A 25,000-nucleotide genomic window follows, 5' to 3' on the forward strand; every position below is an offset into this window, starting at 1 on the left:
GAGCGGAGATACCTCCTCCTCCTCCTCCTCCTCCTCCTCCTCCTCCTCCTCCTCCTCCTCCTCCTCCTCCTCCTCCTCCTCCTGGTCCTCCTCCTGGTCCTCCAGGTATCTGCGTGGCCGAACCCGTCCAGGTGTCCGTCAACCTGCCGCTCAGCCTGAACGTCCCGCTGCCGTACCAGTTGGTCCGAGGAGAGCAGCTGGAGCTGAAGGGCTCCGTCTACAACCAGCAGCTGGAGGGCATCATGGTAACCTGCTTCTTCTTCTTCTTCTGCTCCGGACGGAGTTTCTTGGAGTCACTTTGCACAACTGGAAGATACTCCTTCAAAGTATCTGCCTGGAGGCCAAACCAAAAATGAGTGTAGGAGGTGCTGGGAGAACAATACCTGTGGACGCTCCAGGTCCTCTTGGTCCTGCAGGTCCTCCAGGTCCTTCAGGTCCTCCAGGTCCTTCAGGTCAGCCAACTTACGGTGGCAGCTGCACTAAATATCTCCTCAAAGACGTTCCTCCTGGAGTCCGAGGAGGAAACTGATGCTGATGTGAAGTCCATGAGCTCACAAGGTCTGCAGTTCAACAGGTTTCCTGGATTGGTCATTGACCTCTCCAGGTGAGAAGCAAGGCACAAGTGTGTGTGTGTGTGTGTGTGTGTGTGTCCTAAGTCAGTGCTGAGATCACACAAACTGAAGAACCTCTCCCAGGAGAGCAGGAAGGTCTTCAGGAACCCAAACTGAATCCAGGCGCCACCAAGAGTTTTTAGCACTGATTTTCAGTAGAATTCTAACAGAGGTTTGTTGGAGCAACTCCTCTTCTTCTCCTCCATGTCCTTCTCCTCCATCTTCTTCTCCCTGTCCTCCTCAGTACTGTGTCACGCTGTCGGTGGGCTCGTCGCTGTGTTTGCTGCAGTCCCAGCCGGACCCCAGAAGGTCTGGTCTTCACTCCACGTCCTGCAGGTGGACCCCCCTGTCTGCTGGAGGAGTGGGCTCGGTGACCTTCACCCTGATGGCCCTGGAGCCCGGAGAACATACCCTGACCTTCACCCTGAAGACCCGCGGCGGAGATTCAGACGTGCTGGAGAAGAAGCTGCTGGTGGTGGTATGGACAAGCGGCTCAGAACCGACTCCTGCAGGTCCAGGTCCAGATCATGAAGTTGTACCGCTGAGAGGTTGTCTCCTTTATCTTCTCAGCCTGAAGGTGTGCGACAGGACCTGTACTCTGGCGGGCGACTGGACCCCCAAGGCCTTTATGGTGTGTGTGTGTGTGTGTGTGTGTGTGTGTGTGTGTGTGTGTGTGTGTGTGTGTGTGTGTGTGTGTGTGTGTGTTTCTGCGGCTGGTCCACCCTGCACTGACCACGATCTTCTCTTCTGCAGGTTCCAGGAAAATGACGGTGGACCTGAAGAACATTCCTCCACCCAACGCCGTCCCCAACACGCCGGTGGAGCGGGTGCTGACCATCAGCGGTGGGTGGGCTGGACTTTCTCTGAAGGTCCAGGCGTGAAGAATGCGGAGACTGATGTGGGTCTTTGTGCCTCAGGTGAGATCCTGGGAGACGTCATCTCCATCATGGTGGACCCCGAAGGTCTCCGTCAGCTGGTCAACCTGCCCGCCGGCTCCGTGGAGGCGGAGCTCGGCGGCGTCCTGCCGCTGGTGTACGTCTACCTGTACATGGAGGTGACCAGGAGCTGGGGAGTCCTGGGCGGAGACATCCAGCAGAAGTCCAATGACGTGAAGAGACGGATCAAAGAGGGTGAGACTGACCTTCATCAGTGGGGCTTCATTGGTGGTGGGTCTTCATCAGCAGACCTTCATCAGCAGACCTTCATCAGCAGGCCTTCATCAGCAGACCTTCATTAGCAGACCTTCATTAGCAGACCTTCATTAGCAGACCTTCATCAGCAGACCTTCATCAGCAGACCTTCATCAGCAGACCTTCATCAGCAGACCTTCATTAGCAGACCTTCATCAGCAGACCTTCATCAGCAGACCTTCACTGGATCTTCAAAAGTCAATAAATGGATATAACCAGTGATTGAATGATGGATGGATGATTTGTTTCAACATCACTGTTTCATCATAAGTCATCGAACTTCAGTTTACCTGGTGTGTGTGTGTGTGTGTGTGTGTGTGTGTGTGTGTGTGTGTGTGTGTGCAGGTCTGGTCAGTATCAGCTCCTTCAGAGGAGATGACTTCAGCTACAGCATGTGGAGGAAGAGAGAAGCCAGCACCTGGTCAGAATTCACACACACACACACACACACACACACACACACACACACACACACACACACACACACAGGGAGTGTGTCTCTGGTGGCGGTGTGAGTGGGTGCAGCGTGCCCTGCGTGCGTGCCTGCAGGCTGACGGCGGCGGTGGTTCGGACCCTGGCCCAGGTGGACCAGGTCTTCTCGGTGGACCACCAGGACCTCTCCGAGTCGGTGTCCTGGCTGATCCGCCAAGCCCAGCAGCAGGACGGGTCCTTCAGCGACCGCTCCTCCTACAGACCCAACCACATCATGGCAAGTCCTCCTCCTCTTCTTCGTCCTCTTCCCTCCATCCTCGCCGCTCCGTCTCACGCCGCCTCCCGATTGGCCGCAGGCTCCGGGGACGAACGCCGTGGAGCAGAAGGTCTACCTGACGGCCTTCGTTCTCATCGCTCTTCATGGTGCCACCAGCATCTCCGACCCCATCCTGCAGCTGCGAGTGAGGCTCCGCCCCCGACGCCTCCTCCTGTCCATCCTGCTCTCCTCACCGACCTTCTCTCCATCCTCCTCTCCTCCTCACCAACCTTCTCTCCATCCTGGTCTCCTCTGGTCCTCCATCAGTTCCATGATGACAGCATGAGTCTCGCCGCCTCCTTCCTGTCCAAACACGCACCCGCCGTGAAGAGCGTGTACGTACGTGCGCTGGCGGCCTTCGCTGTGACCCTGCACGAACCCCATGGCTCCGCCTCCTCCGTCCTGATGACCAGCCTGGAGGGCCTGGCCCGCCAGAAGGGTGTGTGTGTGTGTGTGTGTGTGTGTGTGTGTGTTTGAGTCCATGTGTGCACATTTATTTGCATGTGTGTGTGTGTGTGTGTGTGTGTGTTTGAGTCCATGTGTGCACATTCATTTGCACGTGTGTGTGTGTGTGTGTGTGTGTGTGTGTGTGCAGGACACCCAGCCGAGCTGAGGTACTGGCAGGAGCCCGGTGTGACAGCTGATTGGCTGAAACCCGACCAATCCAGCGGGCTGACGGTGGAGACCACGGCGTACGTTCTGCTCACGACTCTGCTCAAGGTGCTGTGTTCTCCATGTTCTCCATGTTCTCCATGTTCTCCATGTTCTCCGTGTTCCCCGTGTTCTGGTTCTCTGTGCTCTCCTGGTTCTCCTGGTTCTCCATGTTCTCCATGTTCTCCGGGTTCCTCGGTTCTCCTGGCGGCTCTGAGGAGCCCTGGAGCGTGAGGGTTCTGAGGTGCCTCCATGAGATGGGAGATGTTTGGATCCGTGTGACTGATCGCTGTTGGTGATGGTTGCAGGGAAGGGTGGACTACGCCAACCCCATTGTGACCTGGCTGACCCAGGACCAGCACTACGGCCAGGGGTTCTACTCCGTGCAGGTACACACTCACACACACACAACCACACACTCACACACCACCATTCCAGACGGAGATGGAGAAGTTCTGGAGATCAAGTGAAAGCCAAGGGAAAGAGAGGTGGAGATCTGGAATGTCGCAGAGAAGATCTGGTTGAAGGTGAGGAGCCTCGACTGGACCTGGTGGGTGGAAACACCTGCCCTGCTGATGTTCATCCTGCTGATGGACAGGACTGCTGGTCCAGAGCTGGAACCTAAAGCTCTGGTCTCATCAGTCCATGTATGTTCTGACCCTCCTGAGCTTCACGGATTCTGGGTCAAGACCACATCATGAGGTCCAGCTGGTGGATCCAGGAGCCGCCGGGGGCAAATTTTGGCCCGAACTGGTCAGGGGTTACTGGGGGAACCAGAGGGGACAAAGATCCCAGGCCACTCTGATCCAGGACCAGGACCAGGACCAGGACGGACCTGTGAAGGCATCAGAAATGTCACAAACATACAGAGAAAGGAATTTGCAGTTGAGCTGGTGAAGACCAGGTCAGGATGAAGACCAGGACGGAGACCAGACCGGATCAAGAGGAAGATGAGATCTGGACGGGGAACCGACCTCTCCGGTTCCCCGTTCCCGGTCTGAGGTTCTCCGCATGTTCCTCAGGATACGGTTGTGACCCTGGAGGCTCTGACGGCGTACAGCAGGACCGTCCCCAAGGCCGTCCTGGACCAGGTCATCACCGTCAGCTACAAGAGGAGAGGAGATCTTGGGCGGGTCCAGCTGAGCCAGAGCCGGCCGGTGGCCACGCCCATCCAGGTGAGCGGCACCGGCCTCGCCGGCCAGACGGGTTCCAGCAGCTCCTGACGGACCTTCTGCCCGCTCGTCCTCCAGGTGACCAAGCCAGACGACCTGGTGGTGTCCACGGGCTACGGGACCGGCGTGTCCAAAGTGAAGGTCTGTGGCGGCGTCGGCGTCCAGAAGGTCCCGGCACCCGCTCAAGTTCTCCTTCATGTCTCCGCAGCTGAGGACCGTCTTCTACCAGACCTCCTCCGACACCGCCGACCAGACCTGCAACTTCCACCTGATGATCTCCTTGGTGGGCGCCGACGCCTCCCAGGGTGAGTCCTCCCTCCGCCGCAGCATCTTTAGCTTGCGCTTAGCGCCTCACCGCTAAACCCCAGACTTTGGCGTCCGATTGGCCGCCGGGTCCGTCACCCCCTCGGCGATGTCATCTCCTCCCCAGCTCCCAGCATGCGCTCTCCTCACCTGGTCGCCTGCGCAAAGTAAGAGAAGATGCGCAGAAGGTTCCCGGGCTCCTGCGCCGCCGCCGCCGCCTGACCGCTGTTGCGTTGCAGGTACAAACCCCGGCCCAACGAGGCCTTCACCGAGTCCGGCCTGACCGTCATGAAGATCCAGCTGCCCACGGGAGTGCAGGCTCACCTGGACGACCTGCGGCAGGTGAGGCAGCCTGGAGATCTGGGAGCCGTGAAGAACCATCCGACCTGGAGGGAAGCTCCTCCTTTCACCAGCTCAAAGTTCAACGTCCAGACCTTTACCGAGTAGCCTGTTAGCATGTGCTTTATTTCAGTTTCAGCTCATTTTGGTCTGCAGTTGCTAGTCGTAGCCCAGATGTTAGCCCGCAGTAGCTTCTGTTAGCCCAGATGTTAGCCCGCAGTAGCTTCTGTTAGCCCAGATGTTAGCCCGCAGTAGCTTCTGTTAGCCCAGATGTTAGCCCGCAGTAGCTTCTGTTAGCCCAGATGTTAGCCCGCAGTAGCTTCTGTTAGCCAAGATGTTAGCCCGCAGTAGCTTCTGTTAGCTGAGATGTTGATAACGCTTCTAGTTTACGGAGCAGGAGATGATCCGGGCCGTTCTGAGTCTTCTGGACTGTGTTGCAGTTCCGGGACCTGATGGAGCCGCTGATCTCCCACTACGAGCTGGAGGGGAACACCGTGGTCATCCAGATGGACTCCGTGAGTTTCACAACACACACACACACACACACACACACACACACACACACACACACACTGCTGCAAACGTAGCCACCTGCTAACTTCCTGTGCTCCCCAGGTTCCCTCGGAGTCCTTCCTGTGCGTGGGGTTCCGTATCCGGACCACCTTCCAGGTGGGCGGAGCCAGCGAGTCCCTTTTCAGCGTTTACGAACCTCAGGACAAAGGTGAGGCCCAATCGGGGTTGAGGCAGCGTGAGCCGGAGGCGGGGCCTCGGACAGGAAGTGATGCGTCTCCCCCCCCCCCCCCCCGCCCCCCAGGAAGCATGTGCACCAAGCAGTTCTCGTCCCAGGAGCAGAAGCTGCAGCGCCTCTGCGTGGCCGAGCAGTGTCAGTGCATGACAGGTAGACTCCTCTGATTGGTCGCCTCCGCTTCCCGTCCCATCACACACCTGACCTTCTGGTCGCCTCCTGCCGCCCAGCCGCCTGCGCCACCTTCAGGGGAGACGTCGACCCCAGCCTGACGGCGTCCGAACGCACCGCCGAGACCTGCAAGCCACACATCAAATACGGTGACAGCGAATGCACCACCGATGGTCCGGACGCCATTCCACTGGTGTGCATGCACAGTGAACTCACCACTGCGTGTGTGTGTGTGTGTGTGTGTGTGTGTGTGTGTGTGTGTGTGTGTGTGTGTGCTGCAGCTTACAAGGTGCAGGTGAAATCTTTCTCTGTGGAGGGAGACTTCATGACCTTCTCGGCCATTGTGGTTGAGGTTCTGAAAAACACAGACAAAGGTAAAGCAGCGTACAGGAAGTAGCTTCTACTTTCGCCGACTTCCTGTTCAGAGCCTGTATGTGTGTGTGTGTGTGTGTGTGTGTGTCACGCAGCGTTTGAGGCAGTGAGTTCAGGGACGGAGGTGGCCCTGATCAAACGGGCCACCTGCAACTTGGTGGACGTCCAAGTTAACAAGCAGTACCTCCTGCTGGGCTCCAGCGGCTCGGAGGTGACCCTGGGCGGCGGCGTCAGGTGGGCGTCCGTCCGTCCGTCCGTCCGTCCGTCCGGCGTCCGGACCCTGAGCGCCGCCCTCTCGCCCGCAGGTACCGGCTGCCCCTGGACTCGGAGGCGGTGGTGGAGGACTGGCCCTCCGGCTGCAGGACCCCCGAGTGCTCGCGGTTCGTGTCCCAGCTGGAGGACTTCGCTCTGGAGCTGCAGCTCTTCAGCTGCCCTCCTGCACAGTGACCAGGAAAACCCCAGGACCTCCCGCCTCCCCCAGAGTGTTTTAAATAAAATAAACCTGTTTATTATCAAACTTTATCCATTCATTCATTCATTCATTCATTCATTCATTCATTCATCCACCCCTTTGTCATTGATTTATTTGCTGATTTGATTTTATTATATTACTTTAATTCTGTTTTGTTTTGGTTTTCACCGTGATTTATTTTGTTATATCGTGTTTTGCTTTTGTTTTTCATTAATTGATTCATTATTTATGCTTTCTGTTTTATGATTGGATTATTTCATTTTTTTTAGATATTTATCATTTATTCAATCATACATTTATTCACTCACTTTTCATTTGATTGATTTTTTTCAATATTTTACTTTAGTCCTACTTTTTTCGATTTTATTTGATCTATTTGTCATTTTCAATTTTATTTTATTTTATTTTGCTCCTCACCTGCTGAATGGCCTTTCCATCTCCTGCACTTCTTCATTCCACCACCAAGTCTCTTTCCCTACTTTCCTTCCAGATGATACACCAAGTTCTCTCCTTCCGCTCTCCATGATCTCGACGTCCAGTTTCAGACTCATAAGTCTGACATTCTTTTCACCTCCAGAACATTCCTAACAAACTCCTGTCTTCCTGTCAGTACCATGGTAGTACATCTTCAGACCTGCTCCTCAGCTTCTGGCCTTGCTACCGTTCCACCAGGTCTCCTGGACACTCAGTATCTCCACCGTCCTTCTCCGCATCGTGTCCACCAACTCTTTTCCTGTCATCCTCTCAACATCCAACCCTCTTGCCTTTCCTTCTCTTCTCTCTCTGCTTCCTCTCCCTTCTTCCATCCCAGCAGGTCCAGTTTCCACTGGACCCTGAGGGTTCTACTTACCAATGGAGGTGCTTGTAAACTCGGGTCTCCACCATCCACTGGATCCATTTGCATATTCGGTATTGACGTAAGATTTACAGCGCTGCTCTTCCTGAAGCAACCCTCTGCTTTGACCCGGTCTAGGACCGGTTCAGGAGGGGTTCAGAATCGGCCTGGGACTGACTGACTCCATCCTAGGAACGGTTCAGAATCAGCCTGGGACTGACTTGGGCTCCATCCCAGGACCGGTTTAGGAGGGGTTCAGAACCGGCCTGGAGTCTGGCTCTGACTCCGGCCTAGGACCGGTTCAGAACCGGCCTGGGACCGACTGACTCTATCCTAGGACCGGTTCAGGAGGTGTTCAGAACCGGCCTGGGACCGGCTCGGACTCCATCCCAGGACCGGTTCAGGAGGGGTTCAGAACCGGTTCAGCCACGGCCTGAGAACCATCCAAAGGGTGTTACTGTCCCTTTAAGAGCCCCCACCCCACCCTCAAGGGGGCGGAGCTGTCCTGGTCACGTCCCCTCTCTATTGGACAGGCAGACCTGTCAATCCACAGGGTGGGCTGCGCTTGGCCAGCAGGGAGGAGGGCTGTGATTGGCTGACGGGGAGGACAGCAGGGATTCACCGACAGGGAGGAGGGCGGTGATTGGTCAATGAGGAGGAGGGCGGTGATTGGCCAATGAGGAGGAGGGCGGTGATTGGCCGACAGAGGTTCCTGTGCATTCAAAGAGCGGAGCAGCAGGAAGTGGGAAGGGAGCGGCAGACGGAGGGAGGAAGAGGAGGAAGAGCAGAAGCTGTTCCATGTGTGTGAGACTCGACAAGAAGAAGAAGAAGAAGAAGAAGAAGAAGAAGAAGAAGAAGGAGAAGAAGAAGGTGCAGAGGTCCTGTCACTGCTGTGAGTAGCCCCATGACCTCCTCCTCCTCCTCACCTTCGAGGTCGGACATTTGAAACATGGATTTCCTTCAACACACTAAAAGTCCCAGCGGGGCAACAATGTAATGTAACCGAGCTGTAATTACACATGTAATTACCTGTCAATTACACAGTAATTAGACATTAACTCCGGCACACTCTCTCCGACTGGCTCGCAAATGTTTCTCTCTGCCTGCTTCTCGCTGATTCCTTCTCCATCCATTGACTGATATCTGGATGGACGGGAGGCTGTGAATCTGGTTTCATGGTGTTTCTTCCTCTTTTTCCATCCTTCTGCATGTTCTTTTAGTTTGAAAATCCAAGTTTCCTTCTGGACTCGAGGTTATTTGGGCTTTTGAGAGGGAAATAAAAGAGGTGGAGGCTGTCCAGGTCTGGACATATGAACGACCCAAAGGTTCTCGGGTTCTTCTCTGAAAGAACCAACGAATGAGAATTCATGTTTTTTCTAGAAATGCACTGATTTGTTCCCTGGGGAGGCTGGAAGCCCAGCGGTCCTCACGTTACTGGCTGGAATTGTTTCTGATGAAGCTCCTGGAAGATGTTTTATAAAAGTAATAAATGGAGGCGAAGTGTGCTTCACCGTCGCTGAAGAACCACAGGACCTGCGACCTGTGGGGGGGCTGTCAAGCTGAGTTTATGTATAGAATTTAAAAAAATGATGTATTTTCTACATCATTTGAAAAACTTTATGAATATATATATACACATATAGTTGGTCTTACAAAAATGTATTTGCTATGTTTTTATTTTTTTCGTTTAACCCCAGGGCACTCACGTCCAGCTGCATGGTCTGCATGGTCTGCATGGTCTGCATGGTCTGCATGGTCTGCATGGTCTGCATGGTCTGCTCCAGCTTCTCAGGAGGCCTGGAGAGATGGACGGAGAAGGACCGCGGGGTTCCTCAGCAGAAGCGTTAGAATCACTGCAACCATTGGACTCATTCGGTGCAACCAGAAGAATCAAGAGTCCATCAAATCAATAGAACCAATTGAATCATCCAACAGAATCAGACGGATCCACAGAATAAAAGTGAATCGTTTGATGAAATCAATTGAATCAGTAGAGTTTGAAGAATCAATCAAATCAACTGAATTTGTCAATATCGATCATTCGATCGAGTCCAGGACTCGTTCCGGGTCGTTTGGATTGCTCATCTAAGTAGGCTCTCCGGACTCTGCCCTGCCAGATCCGCTTCCCGAGAAGACCAGAACGGACAGGCGATGGGGGGGCGAGGCCCGGACCCTGAGGGCCCCTGAGCCGGGACCCCCCTGGACCCCCCTAGGACCCGCCTGTCCACCAAGAAGGAAGAAAGCCCTCCGATTCGTCCCGTTCTGTTCCAGGCGCACAACATCGGCCGGCGTACCAGTCCAGGTGGAAGCTCCACGCATGGACAGGGACGCATCTTCTGGAGAACAATACACTCGGTCAGTAGCAGCAATGGAATCAATCAACTGAATCAGTTGACTAGATCAATTGAAGCAATTGAGCCCTGATGGGAAAAGCCGAAAGAAGAAGAAGAATTGAAACAATTGAGCAATCCTTTAATCGATTGATTGAATCAATAGCGTTAATCAAAAGAATCGACAGAATGGTTCAATCGAGTCACTGTTTCACCCAGAGTTCTTGATGTCGGACTTTCCCAGAATGTTCCGGCTCATCAGGTGTTTGAGGGAACTTCCTGTTTGTCCTCCAGAAGAAGTCTGCTTCTTCCTCATCGGCGACCCCCAACAGCCAATAGGAGAGCGGGGTTTTACCGGCGGCGCTGTGATTGGCCGCGGCCCTGCGGGCGACGCCGGCGATGGACGGGACGGCCGGTGATCTGGAGCTGGAGGGTCGCCTGGACGACCTGCTGACACGCATCGCCATGGAGACACAGGAGATCAAAGAGCTGGAGCAGCAGCTGACAGATGGTGAGGAGCCGGCCGTCCAATCAGAGCCCTTCACCTGAGCCTTTAAGGAGGTCACCCCCCCCCCCCCCCCAGGGCAGACCTGGGCCAACCAGCATCTCCAGAGGGATCTCCAGGGAATCATCTCAGGCCTGCACCACTACCTGAGGGGCCTCAGAGAGCAGGTAGGGCCTGTTGCCCCCCCCGATCCCCCTCCTGCCTCCCCGACACCCCCCAACACCCCCCCCCCCCCACCTCCTCACCCCTCCTGCCCCCCCAGGCTGGCCGTGCTGAGCAGCAGGTCCAAACACTGCAGGATGAGAACCAACGCCTGCGGCGCCGCCTGCTGGACGGGCAGAGACACTGCAGGCATGGACAGTGTGTGTGTGTGTGTGTGTGTGTGTGTGTGTGTTTGTGTGTGTGTGTGTGTGAGTGTGTGTGTGTGTGTGTGTGGGTGTGTGTGTGTGTGTGTGTGCGTGTGTGTGTGTGTGTGTGTGTGGGTGTGTGTGTGTGTGTGTGTGTGCGTGTGTGTGTGTGTGTGTGTGTCTCACGTGTCTGACTGTGCCTGCAGGAGGCGGAGCTCCAGCAGCTGAGGGAGGAGCTAAGACTGAGTCAGGTGACCCTCAGTTTGACCCTCAGAACGGTTCCAGACTCCAGGGAGTTCTGGTCCGGTGATGCTCTTAAAGACCTCCTGTTAAAGTCAGGACTGGGTCTGCAGGAGGACAGACGGTCCCTCCGCCAGACGGTGGACCAGCTTCGGGCCCGACTGGACCGGACCAGGACCGCCTCCTCCTCCAGCACCCCGGAGGGTTCGGGCTCAGCGGGGGACCGGGATGGAACCGGAGGAGACCGGCTCAGGTACCAGTACTGCATCACAAGAACCCCTTGTTCCGGCACCGGGAACCGGGATGGAGAGAAGGTCCCGAGACTTGGTGCGCGACTGTTTCCATGGAAACCGGGCTGCCGGTCGCCCCGTGGCATCCTGGGAAACTGAGTGGATCTGAAGGTCCAGGAGACCTCGGGTCCAGGACCTGACCTCCGATCTGTCGCCCTGCAGGCCCGGGACCGGGAGGGGGCGGAGCAAGGAGCAGAACCCGGTGGATCTGGACCGGGGTCGCCGAGGTCAGCCGCAGGCCCGGGGGAGCCTGGACCGGGACCGCGCCCTCCGGCGGGAACCCCATGTAAACCGGGACCGGGAGGACCTGCGGACATCTGGGGGCGAGAGCGCAGACGTGAGTGTCGGCTGGTCGCGACGGGTCGACGGAGAACATCTGAAAGCGGCCAATCGGTGAGCGGCGCCGCCGGCCGACGCCCACCTGACCAGAAGGGCTGCCGTCTCCGTCCTCAGGTGCCTTCACTGACCAGCAGACACCGTGGGAAACGGCAGCCGCCGACGGAGCACCGGCTCGCCTCCACCACCCTCAACCAGCTGCTGCAAACACACACACAGCAGGTCACACACACTCTCACACACACACAGAAACAAACACAACGCACTGAGTGTGTGTGTGTGTATCCGTGATCCATCTGTGAAGATAAACCTCCTCCTCCTCAGGACTCTGGTCTGGGGCTGCAGTACCTCGGCTCTCCTGAAGGGGGCGAACACAGGCCTGCTTCAGGAGCAGGTGACTGGCCTCTGACACACACACACACACACACACACATACACACACATACACACACACACACACATTTGACAGGCAGTGATCTCTATGTGATCTCCTTCAGGAGCAGAGTGGAGGGACAGCGGAGAAGGAAGTGAAAGAAGCTCCAGGGCAGGGACTCCTGGTCCTGGTCCTCCTGGTCCTCCTGGTCCTCCTGGTCCTCCTGGCACCACCAAGCATCTTCGACACACACTCAGACAACATCGGTAACACACACACACACACATACACACACTCAGACAACATTGGTCACACACACACACACACACACACGTTTTAAACCATGTGAGTGTTTTAAGTGTGTGTATGTGTGTGTGTGTGTGTGTGTGTGTGTCAGCATGGTGTGTGAGGAGGTGGAGTGTGTGGAGAGAACCCTGCAGAAGAGACGGGCTGAGCTCCGGGAGGCCGACAGACTCCTCATGGAGGCGCAGAGACACACACACACCGCCAGGGACCAGGTGACGTGCACCCACACACACACACACACACACACACACACACACACGCAGGATCACCTGACCAGTGTGGAGTCCCATCCGGTTGGATGTAGGATGCAGGCGTGACTGGAGTTCTTCTTCTGCTCCCCAGGCTGCCTCCGCCCAGACCAGCGCCCCCTGGTGGCTGGAGGCCGCACTGCAGCTCAGGTAAGTCCTCAGCTTGACCTTTGACCTCCGGGCCTGGACCTCACCTCTCCTCTGTTCACTGCTGCCAGAGAGCTGAGGAGCTCTAAGCAGGAGGTCCACCACGCAGTACGGACGGCGACACACAGGTGACACACCGCATGACGCTGACCGCGTGTGTGTGTGTGTGTGTGCGTGTGATGTGTGTCTGTGGGATGTGTTTTGACTGTGTGTGATGTGTGTTTTGACTGAGTGTGTCTGATGACTCTGTGTGTTTGTGTGTTTTGACTGTGTGTGATGTATGTTTTGACTCTGTGTGTGTGTGTTTTGACTGTGTGTGTGTGTGTGTGCAGGCTCTCTGCGGTGCTGTCGGCCCATCAGGAGGCTCAGGACCGTCTGGACAGAACCAACGCTGAGGTGATTCCTCCGGTTCTTCTCTGAAAGGATCCAGGTTCTTTAGGTGCTGGGAGGAGATGGAGGTAGAACCTCCGGTAGCTTCCAGACCAACGGGAAGAACACATCCTGTCACATGTTGCATCACTTCTTGTTAGTGGCCTGCAGCCACTGATGGGAGGAGCAGATCTTCCTCTTGCTCCTCAAAGCCAGTAAAGTGTGACCTTCTGCAGGTGGACCAGCAGAAGCTGCGGCTGCTGGAGACCATGCAGGAGCTCCGAGCGGAGGAGGTGCAGCGGGAGCATCTGCGGGAGGCCGTCCAGGTCCGACCTCCACCGTCTGGACCACCTAGACCAACTGTCTGGACCACCTAGATGTCCAACCGGTCGAAGATGTGTGACTGACATGTGTGTGCAGGAGCTCGAGGAGCAGCAGCGGGAACTGCTGTCTCAGAGAAGGTCCACACTTGCTGCTGTGAAGAACGAGGAGCAGAAGCTCAACGCCGTGAGGTCCGAGATCATCACACAAAGAGCAGGTGAACACACACACACACACACACACACACACACACACACACACACACATGGCCGACTGACACCCTGGAGGTTGAAGTCACAAACTGTTTTGTGTCTCCAGAGCTGAAAGATCTGCTTCAGCAGCTGCTGGTGGAGCAGGAGGCCGTGGAAAAGGTAGAGGTTACACACAGCCAGGCACGCTGGAGGCTTCAGAGGAGCCAGGAGGAGCTGGAGAAGATCAAACAGGAAGTGGACCAGAAGAAGCAGGAGCTGGAGCAGGAAGTAGAGTCAAGCAGGAGAGAGAAGGAAGCGCATCTCCAGAACAAAAGACAACAGGAAACAGAACTCAAGGTTGGTAGAACCAGGAAGGCTTGAAGGTCCTGTGGTCCACCTGAAGCACCCAGGCCAGAGCTGCTGGACCTTCTGCTGCGTCTGTGTGAGCCATGCTGGATCTTCTAACAGTGTACTTGTTGTTTAGAAGCTGCAGGAGAGATGTAAACACCTGGAGGCCCGGCGGAGACACGCTGACAGGTACACACACACACACACACACACACACACACACACACACACACAGTGTGTGTGTGTTTGAGGAAGCCCATCCTGGTTCTAAAATGCTCCTCAAGGATCAGACCAAGACCATGAATGTTCCTCTGATCCCGTAGCAGGAAGTGTGTATCGGCGGTGGGACGAGGCCACCGCAGGGCCAACTGGGTCACTGATGAAGGCGATAATGCTAAGCTAATGCTAAGGTTCAGATGTGATTACTCCTTGTCAGGTGTCTGTCCGCCGTGGAGGCGGAGCTTAGCAACCAGAGGGCGGAGCTAAGTCGAACTCAGCTGCTGAAACAGGAAGCGAGCGCAGACGAGGTGGCGGCTCAGGACCAGCAGAGGGGTGAGGCCTGGCACACACACAGGCCGGTGGAGGTGTAATCTGATTACTCCTCTTCCTCTCATCCCACCTGAAGTTCCTAACTTTCAGCTAGTTGATCCTCAAGATCACGACCTTTGTCCTCCAGAGACCTCCAGACGTCCGTCAGCGCTCACACAGCGGGAGGAGACCAGCAGCTGCAGACGTCTGGACCAGGAGGTGCAGATCCACCAGCTCGGTCAGTCTCACACACTCACACACTCACACACTCACACACACACACACACACACACACACACACACACACACACACACACACACACACACACTGGCTCCTCCCCGGTCCTCAGGAGTTGTGTTTTTCTGCAGGTGAGGAGCCAATGGAACGAGACAACAAACAGCGGCTTTGTGAAGAGGCGGAGCTTAAACACAGAGAGGCGGAGTTACAGACAGAAGGGGAGGGGTTTGAGCAGGAGGGGGCGGGGCCACACCAGGAGGTACAGGTGGATACACACACACACACACACACACACACACACACACACACACACACACACACACACACACACACACACACACACACACACACACACACACACACACACACACACACACACACACACACAGACTGGAGTGTTCAGGAAAAACTTCCCACAAACATCACTTCCTGTCAAATGTGTGTGTGTGTGTGTGTGTGTGTGTGTAGGACCTGAGCAGCGATGCTTCCAGCTCCTTCTATCTGTCCACAGATGGTCTGAGGTCAGAGTTCAGCCAGCAGGTCAGTGCAGCTCATTGACCAGCTGATTGATTATTGGTTCCAGCTGATGTTCTGAATCAATAATATCACCCGTGTACTTTATTGTGGAAAAGCATCATTTTGAAAAATCCATCACTGATCAATAAATACAAGCTGTGCCTGTGAAGGCCTTCACTTCTCTGAGGTCCAGTCTCCAGAGGAGGTTCATCTTCTCCTGGAGCCTCTTGGTTGGATTGGATGATGGGACAGGAACCAGGGACTGACAGGTGTGTGTGTGTGTGTGTGTGTGTGTGTGTGTGTGTGTGTGTGTGTGTGTGTGTGTGTGTTGCAGGGGGAGGAGTGGACTGAGGAGCTCAGGCAGCAGGAGGACCACCTGAAGGTGGGACCAATGTGAGGACCTTCTAGAACCTGTCTGCTTCTGAATGGGTCCTGGTTCTAGTATTTCTGTTCTGGTCTGGAACCAGAACCAGAAGGTCTGAGGATCACGGTTCTGCGTGTCCTGTGTGTCCAGGCCCGTCTTCACTGCAGGCTGTGGAACCAGGAGAACCTTCTGAAGGACCAGAGGCCTCCAGCAGAGAACTCCCTACTGGCACTGAAGCACAGAGTGGACCTTCTGGACTCACTGCTCACACACGCACACAGCAGGGTCAACACAGTGTAACACACACACACACACACACACACACACACACACACACACACACACACACACACACACACACACACACAAGGTGTATCAGACTGTGTGTGTGGACCTTTGGACTCCACATGTTTGTAATAAAGCTGGAGGAGTTCTGCTCTTGACTGTGTGACTGAAGTCCTGGATGACAATGATTGACAGTCCTAAGCCCCGCCTCCGGCGCCAGCGTCGTCCCGCCTCACGTCTCCACCGGCGCCGTTATTGTTGCTAGGCAACCGAGCAGGTCAGGGCTGCAGCAGCTGGAGTCCACCTGCTGGAGGAGCAGCTGAGACACGGACGGACGGGTGAGCGTCTGATGACGTCATCAACGGGAACACACACCTGTGGTTTCCAGGCGTGCCCCCACACACACACACACACACACACACACACACACACACACCTGAAGCGCTCCCTGTGAGCTGTGGTCCAGCAGGCGGAGGCAGGTGGAGGCCCGAAGCAGCAGCCGCCGCCTGACGGCGTCCTGCAGCCGAGCGTCTGAGGACGCGTCCACCATCAGACGCAGCAGAGGACGCAGGAGAAGGTGGAGCCGAGGCTTCATCCTGCAGGAGGAACACGGCTTCTGAGGAGCTGCACTACCATCGGACATCACATCAGATACTCCCACCTGAGATGAAGGTGTGAGAACCAACCACACTGTGTGTGTGTGTGTGTGTGTGTGTGTGTGTGTGTGTGCGCTCTGACCGAGGCCACGCCCCCCTGATGACGGTCTCCAGGGCTTCCAGGATCTTCAGACGACTGGTCTCCTCTGGCGGGTCCTGAACCTCCAGGTATCCCAGCACCACCCGCTCCAACCGCCGGAGGTGTCGACACACCGCCACGCCCATCCTGCACACACACAGTGTGATTGAACACACACACACACACACACACAGCAGGACCACACAGATACACACACCTGTCCAGGTATGGCGGCAGGGCGGCGGCGTAGACGCGCCTCAGGTTCACCCGCTGCTCCGCCTCCATGTGGGTGAGGACCAGGCGCAGCACGTCGTCATGGCGACCGGGTTTCCTGCGGCAGGAGGAGGGGGCGGAGGGGGGGGGCTCCAGGACCAGCAGGAGGTCCAACAGGCAGGACAGGGCCGGCTGCAGACACACACACACACACATTGTCACGATAGAGAAACTAGGCGGATCAATAACTATCTGATTAATAACGGACAGATCTGGACGTGTCTCGTGTGTGTGGATGTCGTTACCTTGACGACGGCGGCCTCTGTGGTGTACAGGTGTCTGAACACGGCCTGGTAGACCACCTCCGCCCTGTTCAACTGACGGAGCTCTGCGGCAGGCTGCACACACACACACACACACACACACCAATATCAGGAGTGTATGACTTGGATGTGTGTGTGTGTGTGTGTGTGTGTGTGTGTGTGTGTGTGTGTGTTCTGACCGTGTGCTGCAGAATGTGGTGGAGACACTGAACCCCCAGCGTGATGTTCTCAGGCCGGTGGTGGTCGTTGAGCAGGAGGGAGGGGGGCAGGAGGCGGGGCAGGCGGGCGCCGAGGGCGGGGCGTCTCACCTGCGTCGGACGGCGGCGTGAGTGTGACACCGTAGTCATGGCGACGGGGGCGAAAGCCCGGACTGACCTGCAGGAGCGTCCAGACGAACACCAGCTTGACGGCTTCGCAGCGATGAAACGTTTCCCTGCAACACACGCCATCTTTAGCGAGGTCACGGCGGAGCGGGTCTGACCTCTGACCTCTGGGAGAACCTTGGCGGCGTCACCTGCTCATCTGAGGCCGCAGGACGTCCAGGACGCCGTCCAGCAGCCCCCCCCGACCCCCCCGACCCCCCGACCCCCCCATCAGCAGGTGGGACGGGTCTCTCCAACGGCCCGCCTTCAGCAGCTCCTCCTGCAGCTCCACGGCCTCCTGTTTGGAGGAGGGGGACGACCAGGGGCCCACCTGCACACACACACACACACACACACACACACACACACACACACACACACACACACACACACACACACACACACACACACACACACACAGTTATCCAGACTATACTTGAAGAGCTGCCTGAGGCTCCTGGATGCTTCTCACCTGGCTGTGCATCACAGTGAACACACAGATGTGTGGCGCCACCGCCATCAGCAGCCCGCCGCCGGCTCCGCCCCCGGCTCCGCCCCCGGCTCCGCCCCCTTCCCCTCCCTCCCACCTTCCAAGCGCTACCACCAGCGCTCTCAGGGCGGGGCAGACGGAGGCGGCTCTGGCCGGGACGTCCCCGTAGTGCTCGGCCGTCGGCGGGCCGCCGTCCTCCTCGCACGGCGGCGGTGCGGCCCGACCAATCAGGGCGCCGACGAGCTCGACGTACGCCCCCGTAAGCTCCGCCCACCCCTCCTCCCGCTCCTCGTCGGCCGAGAACAGCCACTGAGGGTCCGCGGTCCGGAAGAGCGGCTCCAGCCGTCCGATCGGGGGGCCGGCCGGGCCGCCCATCAGCTGCCGCCGCAGGTCGGCGAGCTGCTCTGTGATTGGAGGAGCCGGCGGGGGGCGCCGCCCTTCCGGAAGCTCACGGAGTAAAGACGAAAGATCCAGCTTCTCCATCGCCGACGACGCGCGTCCGAGTCGGACGCTTCCCGAGGCCTCGCTGTCGTCGCTTCCGGGTCGCCTGCGATCAGGATGACGGGATGAGAAATAAGAAAGATAAAAGAGAAATGAGAGATAATTTGCATTTATTTAAATGAGTGACCGGCGGCTCCGTGTGTCTGCTGGAACACTGAGGATCTGCTGGACGAATGTTTCGGACCGGCTCTGCTGAGCTGCTCCGCTCTCCTCCGTCAGAGGAGGATTCCCGTCATGTTTGCTAAGAACAAACCCTGGGACTTCAGAGCTTCAGAGGAAACAAGAATCTTCTTCCTGGGCTCGGAGGTCCAGAAGAAGGAGATGCAGGAGCCGAGTGAGAAGAACGAGGCGGAGCCCAGACAGGACCTCGGTGAACGCCGCTTCATCCCTCCACAACCGCCTCGCCTCCTTCGCCAGCGGTTCCTCTCCGCCAGCCGACACCACAGGAAGGCGCCTCGGTCGCTCCGGACCAGCCGTCCTCGCCAGAACGCTCTCTTCCAGGATGGAAACAGCCCGGGGGATCTTCTCCGACCTTTGACCTCTGAGCCGAGCAGCAGCTCCCTGCAAGCCCGCAGACCCAACGCCACCTTCTCTGCGTCCGGTCAGACGCCGCTCGCTTCTTATACAAACAGCAGTTTACTTCTGCAAACTTCTGAACACTCATTTATGACACAAGGTTGAACTCAAGCGCAGCCGCTCTTTGTTCCTGATCCTGACCTTCTACCTCCGGTGGAAGTGAAACCCTCTGTAAGGTAGCGTTGTTGGACACACACGCCTGCGACACACACGCCTGCGACACACGCCTGCAACACACAAGCCTGCAACACACACGCCTGCAACACACACGCCTGCAACACAACTCGCTGTTCCCGCTCAGTTCCGGGTTAAAACGGCCCAGAGTTCCCGGCACCCCAAACCTCAGGCACCGGATCCGCAGTCAGACCCCAAATCACCCGGAACACCGGAGCACCGACACCGACTTTCGTGACTCGCCGCAATAATGACATCTTACCGTCGACATGTTCTGTCTTCGTCCATATCTTTCTTCAATGCTGAGTCTTTCTGGTTCCGTCGGCTCGTCGGGAACCGATCGATCGATCGATCGATGAATCGACGAGTCGTGTGTGATCAGGACTCACCGCTCGGCGGGCGGAGGGACGGACGGTGTGTCCGGGAGCACAACGTCCGGGCGGAACCCGCGTCCCGGCCGAAGGTTCCGCCCGTCGGTCGCTCCTCCCCGGCCGCCGGAGCCTCCGATCGACACCCGCGGAACTAATCGAATATCGATCGGTTCTGAGGTCGGAGCTCAGACCTCCACCTGCCGGCCCGCAGGAACGGATCTTCACGAAAACAGTCTTGTTCCCGCCTCCTGGAGGGGTCGGAGGTCAGAGGTCAGAGGTGAAAGACACCGGGGCTCGTCTGAAGAACCGGGGAGGCTCACACATGTATGGATACACACACACACACACACACATCAACACTGATGTTCTTCCTCTCTTGAAGCAGGAGGAACTGTTGTGGAGCTGCTGTCAGAGGATGTAATTAACACACACACACACACACACACACACACACACACACACGGTGGGGGATGGTTGTCTCAGCTGAGATCTTCATGTGGTTCGCTGGCAAAAATAATATTTTCCAAACAGACAGCATGTGTTTGGCGCAACCAGCCGTCAAATCAACAGCTTTTCAGCAACTTCCTGTTTACTTTTCTCCCTGCTGACACCTCCCTTCAACCTGCTGCCCGGGAAACACACACACACACACACACACACACACACACACACACACACACACACACACACACACAGAGCGGTGACAGGAGCACATCATGAGGTCTTTATTGATGGGACAGAATGAAAACAGAATCATGGACGGCGCCCCACTGTAAACTTTGGGGGCTCCGGCGCCATGTTGTCTGGTTGCCATGGAAATAAACGTGTAGGTTTTCTCACGTGTGACGGATGAGGTGTCTGGTGTTTAGGTTGACAAAGGGAAACACTGATGAAGAGCAGCTCGCAGGACCTAAAGGACCACGAGCTGCTTCAGAGCATCGTCTTAAAGATTTTCATACAATACAAGGAGTGTGTGTGTGTGTGTGTGTGTGTGTGTGTGTGTGTGTGTGTGTGTGTGTGTGTGTGTGTGTGTCACTCCTCTGTTTCCTCCTCCTCGCTGTAATCACTCAGAGGAAACTCTCTGCTGTCTCGCTGTGTGTTGTAGTTCTTCCGGTGCATCGAACATTCCTGCTCAATGATGGCCTGCGGGACAGCAACACACACACACACACACACACACACATTACCATGGAAACAGACCCTGTGTGTGTTTCCAAATGAGTGTGTGTCGGCCGTGTACCATCTTCTCCTCGCGGACGGCCGGGTTGCGCAGCAGGAAGCAGAGCGGGGCGTACAGGATGTTGATGACCCCGATGAGGACCATGAGGCAGGGGAAGCCCACGGCCTGGACCAGAGCGCCCCCTGTGGACGGGCCTGGAACAGCAGGCGGGCCGCCGTCAGCACCTCCTGCTCCTGTTCGCGTTTGACTACAAGGCCTCAGTGTGTGTGTGTGTGTGTGTTACCGATAGCGAAGCCCATACACAGCGCCACGTCGGCGATGGCGTAGACGCTGCCGTAGACCGAGGCGTGACGGATGTCCACCAGGTAGCCCATGATGGCCATCATGGAGGAGTCCACCATCCCTGCAACACAGAGGCTGTTTGGAACCCGTCCGAGGATCTGCAGAACGTCTGAACGTCCCACCAGACACACTCTATGAAATGTGCGGACAATCCGTTCATGCTGCGTTGCTACGACAACCGCCCAAGCTGAGCCGGGAGAAGGTGTCACGCGTGACTCGGTGAGTGTTAAGGAGCTGCTAGTCACCGATGGCGAAGCCGAGACCTCCATTTGGTCCGATCAGACCGTAGATACTGGTGGCAAAAGGAACCTGACACACACACACACACACACACACACACACACACACACACACACACACACACACACACACAGAACCCATGTCAGTGAGCAGCTTAATACGACCGGAGTAATTCTACAAAGTTCAACATCAAGTCTAAGAGGACAGGTGTGTGTGTGTGTGTCTGTGTGTGTGTGTGTGTGTGTGTACTCACACACAGCAGACTGACACCCACTATGAACATCCCCAGCATGGAGCACAGCCACCTGGACACACACACACACACACACACAGTCAGTGATCACACAGGAAGTGTGTTCTCCGGTCTGGGATGTTGACGCCAGCTTTGATGTGTCCTGATCCTGATGCTGCAGTGATCCACAGGATTACCTGACAGGTGAGGCTCCGCAGCCAATCCCCTCCTCCGCTTCCTGTCATGTGACCCACCCCCCCCTGTCTCCTGCTTCCCCCATGACCACCCAGCATGTGACTGTCCACCACTGACCCACCAATCAGGAGCCAGAGACACTGACCGTCCCATCCTGTTGGCGAGGAGCCCGAAGAGGTTTGTCCCGATCAGGTAGGAGATGCTGGCAGGGAGGAAGGCCATCCCTGCAACACACACACACACACACACACACAGTGGGAGTGAGCAGTGAGCAGTGAGCAGCTGAGGAGCTGAGAAGTTTACCGAGCTGCCACTTTGGCGAGCACATGGTCTGCATCATCCAGATGGGGAGGGTCGGCTCCAGGATGGCGACGCCCATGTTGGCGAAGCACAGGGACCCTGCGGGCGGGCACACGGAGGGCTGTGATTGGCCAGCGGGATGCCAGGAAACAAGAAGTGCTTCCTGTCTGCGGACCCGTGTTCCACTTTGCTGCAGAGGAGCTTCTCACCTGCACTGACCAGGATGTAGGGATCCTTCAGCAGCGTCAGCAGCGGCGTGCCCTCCACGCTCTGAAACACACACACACACACACACACACACACACACACACACACACACACACAGCACCCTCAGCCCAGGACAGCAACTACAGCATCATGTGAACGGTGGTGGTCTCCATGGCAACAACAACTCACCCCAGGGGAGATCTTTGAAGGCTGTAAGATGCACAGCTGGAGTACTAAAACACACACACACACACATTGCTCATTGAACCTGCTGGTCATGGGTTCAACTCTCTGCCGGTCCAATCACAGCGCCCCCTGCTGGACCTGCTGGACCTGCTGGACCTGCTGGACCTGCAGCCCTTCTTACCTCCATCGAACACGGCGAGGAAGGCCAGGATCAGGAAGGGGGCGCTCTTCCCCACAAAGTCATACATCACACTGCCAAACGGAGCCCCGACTGGAACACACACACACACACACACCTGTTTCATGCTACTGTGTGATCTGATGTTAATAACAATCAGCCCCAGGTGTGTGTGTGTGTGTGTGTGTGAGTGTGTGAGTGTGAAGCTCACTCAGGACACCCATGGCGAGGCCCCCCAACGCGATGCCCATGGCGATGCCCCTCTCCTCATCATCTGTGTACACACTTGCCAACATACCCAAACCTGCACACACACACACACACACACACACACACACTGTTACAGGCTCTTGTAAATCACCCAGGACAGTGACCAGCAGGTGGCGCTGCTGTGTGGTCTTGTTGTGAAGGACTTCAGAGGGTTCTGCGGGGTCCCCCTGGAAGGTCCGTCCCCGCAGAACCCCAGGTGTGTGAGGAGTGTGTGAGGAGTGTGTGAGGAGTGTGTGAGGAGATCTGTGGTGGTTTCACCTGCCACGGACGAGAAGGACGAGCCGATCCCCTGCAGAGAGCGAGCGAAGAACAGCAGGGCGTAGGTTCCTGAGAAGGCAAACACTGACACACACACACACACACATACACAGTGAGACACACTGACACAGACACACACACACACTTTGCTCGGACCATGTGTGTGTGTGTGTGTGTGTGTGTGTGTGTGTGTGTGTGCGAGGCTTACTGATGGTGGACACAAACATGATGATGAAGCCAGCAAACATGGGGATGTGGTATCCGATCCTGCAGACAGAGACGGAGATCCTGCTCAGCGGAGGTGGTGGTGATGTGTGTGTGTGTGTGTGTGTGTGTGTGTGTGTTGGGGGGTCTGTGATGTCACTTCCCACCTGTTGGTCAGCGGGCCCACAAAGGGGTTGACCAGGAGCTGGACCAGAGCTTTGGATGCAAACAGTAGACCCACGCGAACGTTCTCCTCCTCCAGGAAGATGCTGTCCTGAAGACAGGAGGACATCTGGGGGGACAGAGGAGGAGAGTCAGAGGAGGAGATTCAGAGGAGGAGATTCAGAGGAGAAGATTCAGAGGAGAAGATTCAGAGGAGGACAGGAGAGCGTCGGGAGAAGATGCGTGGCCGCTGGAGGACGCCATCTCACCGTGTGGTTGGCGGTCTGGTTGAGCGGCACCTCGGGGGTCGGGGACGACCAGCTGGTGTTGGTCCGCGGGGCCTCTGGGGGGGCCGACGGGGACGGGCGGAGGGGGGGCGCGGCAGAGGAGGGGTGCTCCATGGCGTACAAGAAGGTGGGGATGATGGGCACTGCGGAGGTAGGACACACTGAACGTCAGGAGGAGCTCCTCCACCTCTGAAGGAACGCCAGAGGTGGAGGAGCTCCTCCTGTGGATGGAAGCAGCACAGAAGAAGAAACACAAGGAGACAAGTCAGGATGGAGAAGGCCACCTTTAAAGAGCCAGGTCACAGGCTGCGTGTGTGTGTGTGTGTGTGTGTGTGTGTGTGTGTGTGTGTGTGTGTGTGTGTGTGTGTGTGTGTGTGTGACCTCCCCGCAGCTCAGACTCTAAGTGACTCTGACAGCTCCGACCTCCAGCTCTGCAGCTGCGTCACAAACCTGGATGCACCTTTTCTTTAACCCTCGATGAGCTTCCATCTCTTCTCCAGATCAACCATCATGTATCTGCTGCTGATCAGGAGCTCCATCCTCTGAACATCTCCTTCCATGTTTTGCTGCTTAACTGATGCGGGTATGTTTGTTTTTCTCCCCGTGGGAGAGGAACTGTCTGAACATGAGACATCCCTCCAAGAACATCTGGGAGGAGAACATGGGACACCTGCCTGCAGCCAGACCTACAGGGCATTCATCTCCTCCTCACCCGCTCAGGGATCTCCTCAGCCACATCCTAGGATCTCCTCATCTTCTCAAATCACCAAACTAGCTTTTGGTGACTCATGTTGACGTCCAGTGACTTGATTTGACACGGGAAAGTCGCCCCAAACTCGATTGATCGAGAGCTCATGTTCACAAGCCAACTGGCTTCTGAGTCAGCCTGTTAGTTCATGAGTGAGTGTGTGTGTGTGTGTGTGTGTGTGTGTGTGTGTGTGTGTGTACTCACCAACCACAGTCAGGAGCATGTTGTCGAGCAGCAAAGCAACACAAACCACTACCAGGACCAGTCGGGGGGAACCTCGACTCTGACGGAGCCACAGCATTTCTGAGACACACACACACACACACACACACACATAGAGTATTTAACTGAAGCCCATTAGATGAGGTGTATTCA

The 25,000-nt window shown here is 56.4% G+C and overlaps 4 protein-coding genes across 4 annotated transcripts in view; 2 read left to right on the plus strand and 2 right to left on the minus strand.

Annotated features, from left to right (window-relative positions):
- c5 (complement component 5) overlaps positions 1-6,819 on the plus strand; it is an 18,663-nt gene extending 11,844 nt beyond the window's left edge. Inside the window, exons 20-42 of the mRNA XM_086169345.1 lie at positions 106-245; positions 856-1,089; positions 1,182-1,242; positions 1,365-1,454; positions 1,529-1,741; positions 2,147-2,222; positions 2,351-2,510; positions 2,590-2,694; positions 2,817-2,988; positions 3,145-3,269; positions 3,509-3,589; positions 4,223-4,375; positions 4,451-4,513; positions 4,581-4,677; positions 4,803-4,842; positions 4,915-5,017; positions 5,455-5,529; positions 5,630-5,735; positions 5,829-5,912; positions 5,990-6,079; positions 6,212-6,304; positions 6,398-6,536; positions 6,608-6,819. Of these exons, the coding sequence (XP_086025471.1) occupies positions 106-245; positions 856-1,089; positions 1,182-1,242; positions 1,365-1,454; positions 1,529-1,741; positions 2,147-2,222; positions 2,351-2,510; positions 2,590-2,694; positions 2,817-2,988; positions 3,145-3,269; positions 3,509-3,589; positions 4,223-4,375; positions 4,451-4,513; positions 4,581-4,677; positions 4,803-4,842; positions 4,915-5,017; positions 5,455-5,529; positions 5,630-5,735; positions 5,829-5,912; positions 5,990-6,079; positions 6,212-6,304; positions 6,398-6,536; positions 6,608-6,749 (2,642 nt within the window). The 3' untranslated portion in view covers positions 6,750-6,819. The remainder of the gene's footprint in view (positions 1-105; positions 246-855; positions 1,090-1,181; positions 1,243-1,364; positions 1,455-1,528; positions 1,742-2,146; positions 2,223-2,350; positions 2,511-2,589; positions 2,695-2,816; positions 2,989-3,144; positions 3,270-3,508; positions 3,590-4,222; positions 4,376-4,450; positions 4,514-4,580; positions 4,678-4,802; positions 4,843-4,914; positions 5,018-5,454; positions 5,530-5,629; positions 5,736-5,828; positions 5,913-5,989; positions 6,080-6,211; positions 6,305-6,397; positions 6,537-6,607) is intronic.
- A 1,531-nt stretch (positions 6,820-8,350) lies between these two features.
- LOC147221173 (uncharacterized) lies at positions 8,351-16,046 on the plus strand. Its single transcript, XM_086169194.1, has 25 exons — positions 8,351-8,501; positions 9,727-9,964; positions 10,184-10,450; positions 10,523-10,611; positions 10,707-10,808; positions 10,998-11,042; positions 11,145-11,284; positions 11,484-11,658; positions 11,775-11,879; positions 11,982-12,051; positions 12,155-12,296; positions 12,428-12,548; positions 12,679-12,734; positions 12,803-12,859; positions 13,064-13,127; positions 13,337-13,426; positions 13,521-13,638; positions 13,740-13,969; positions 14,097-14,149; positions 14,397-14,512; positions 14,637-14,726; positions 14,858-14,985; positions 15,195-15,266; positions 15,577-15,624; positions 15,757-16,046. Exons 3-25 carry the CDS (start codon positions 10,339-10,341, stop codon positions 15,904-15,906), a joined length of 2,373 nt encoding a protein of 790 aa, XP_086025320.1. The 5' UTR covers positions 8,351-8,501; positions 9,727-9,964; positions 10,184-10,338; the 3' UTR covers positions 15,907-16,046.
- tti2 (TELO2 interacting protein 2) lies at positions 15,319-19,676 on the minus strand. Its single transcript, XM_086169346.1, has 10 exons — positions 19,528-19,676; positions 17,997-18,561; positions 17,677-17,855; positions 17,538-17,595; positions 17,342-17,470; positions 17,145-17,237; positions 16,844-17,031; positions 16,630-16,773; positions 16,328-16,487; positions 15,319-16,210 (listed from the first exon to the last, which is right to left on the minus strand). The coding sequence occupies exons 1-10, from the start codon at positions 19,551-19,553 to the stop codon at positions 16,124-16,126; spliced, it is 1,629 nt and encodes a 542-aa protein (XP_086025472.1). The 5' UTR covers positions 19,554-19,676; the 3' UTR covers positions 15,319-16,123.
- A 668-nt stretch (positions 19,677-20,344) lies between these two features.
- Positions 20,345-25,000, minus strand: part of slc18a1 (solute carrier family 18 member A1) — a 5,879-nt gene continuing 1,223 nt past the window's right edge. The window contains exons 2-17 of the mRNA XM_086169347.1: positions 24,830-24,928; positions 23,860-24,020; positions 23,596-23,720; positions 23,433-23,491; positions 23,225-23,308; positions 22,908-23,000; positions 22,700-22,789; positions 22,522-22,565; positions 22,335-22,395; positions 22,129-22,224; positions 21,971-22,049; positions 21,652-21,703; positions 21,404-21,467; positions 21,100-21,219; positions 20,877-21,010; positions 20,345-20,779 (exon numbers count right to left, since the gene is read on the minus strand). Coding sequence (XP_086025473.1) covers positions 20,669-20,779; positions 20,877-21,010; positions 21,100-21,219; positions 21,404-21,467; positions 21,652-21,703; positions 21,971-22,049; positions 22,129-22,224; positions 22,335-22,395; positions 22,522-22,565; positions 22,700-22,789; positions 22,908-23,000; positions 23,225-23,308; positions 23,433-23,491; positions 23,596-23,720; positions 23,860-24,020; positions 24,830-24,926 — 1,470 coding nt within the window. The 5' untranslated portion in view covers positions 24,927-24,928 and the 3' untranslated portion in view covers positions 20,345-20,668. The remainder of the gene's footprint in view (positions 20,780-20,876; positions 21,011-21,099; positions 21,220-21,403; positions 21,468-21,651; positions 21,704-21,970; positions 22,050-22,128; positions 22,225-22,334; positions 22,396-22,521; positions 22,566-22,699; positions 22,790-22,907; positions 23,001-23,224; positions 23,309-23,432; positions 23,492-23,595; positions 23,721-23,859; positions 24,021-24,829; positions 24,929-25,000) is intronic.

The sequence above is a fragment of the Fistularia commersonii genome, chromosome 22 (genome assembly GCF_037954325.1).
Source record: "Fistularia commersonii isolate RoL2024-O1a breed Wild chromosome 22, RoL_Fcom_v1.0, whole genome shotgun sequence".
Taxonomy (NCBI): Eukaryota; Metazoa; Chordata; class Actinopteri; order Syngnathiformes; family Fistulariidae; genus Fistularia; species Fistularia commersonii.

Excerpts from the sequence above, each read along its gene's own strand:
- LOC147221173 (XM_086169194.1), top strand. The coding sequence starts at position 10,339 with ATGGACGGGACGGCCGGTGATCTGGAGCTGGAGGGTCGCCTGGACGAC. Across the intron at positions 11,285-11,483 it reads ACCGGAGGAGACCGGCTCAG|GCCCGGGACCGGGAGGGGGC; the intron begins GTACCAGTACTG and ends GTCGCCCTGCAG. Across the intron at positions 12,297-12,427 it reads CACACACTCAGACAACATCG|CATGGTGTGTGAGGAGGTGG; the intron begins GTAACACACACA and ends TGTGTGTGTCAG.
- tti2 (XM_086169346.1), bottom strand. The coding sequence starts at position 19,553 with ATGGACGAAGACAGAACATGTCGACG. Across the intron at positions 17,471-17,537 it reads TCGTCTGGACGCTCCTGCAG|GTGAGACGCCCCGCCCTCGG; the intron begins GTCAGTCCGGGC and ends CGTCCGACGCAG. Across the intron at positions 16,488-16,629 it reads ATCAGGGGGGCGTGGCCTCG|GATGAAGCCTCGGCTCCACC; the intron begins GTCAGAGCGCAC and ends TTCCTCCTGCAG.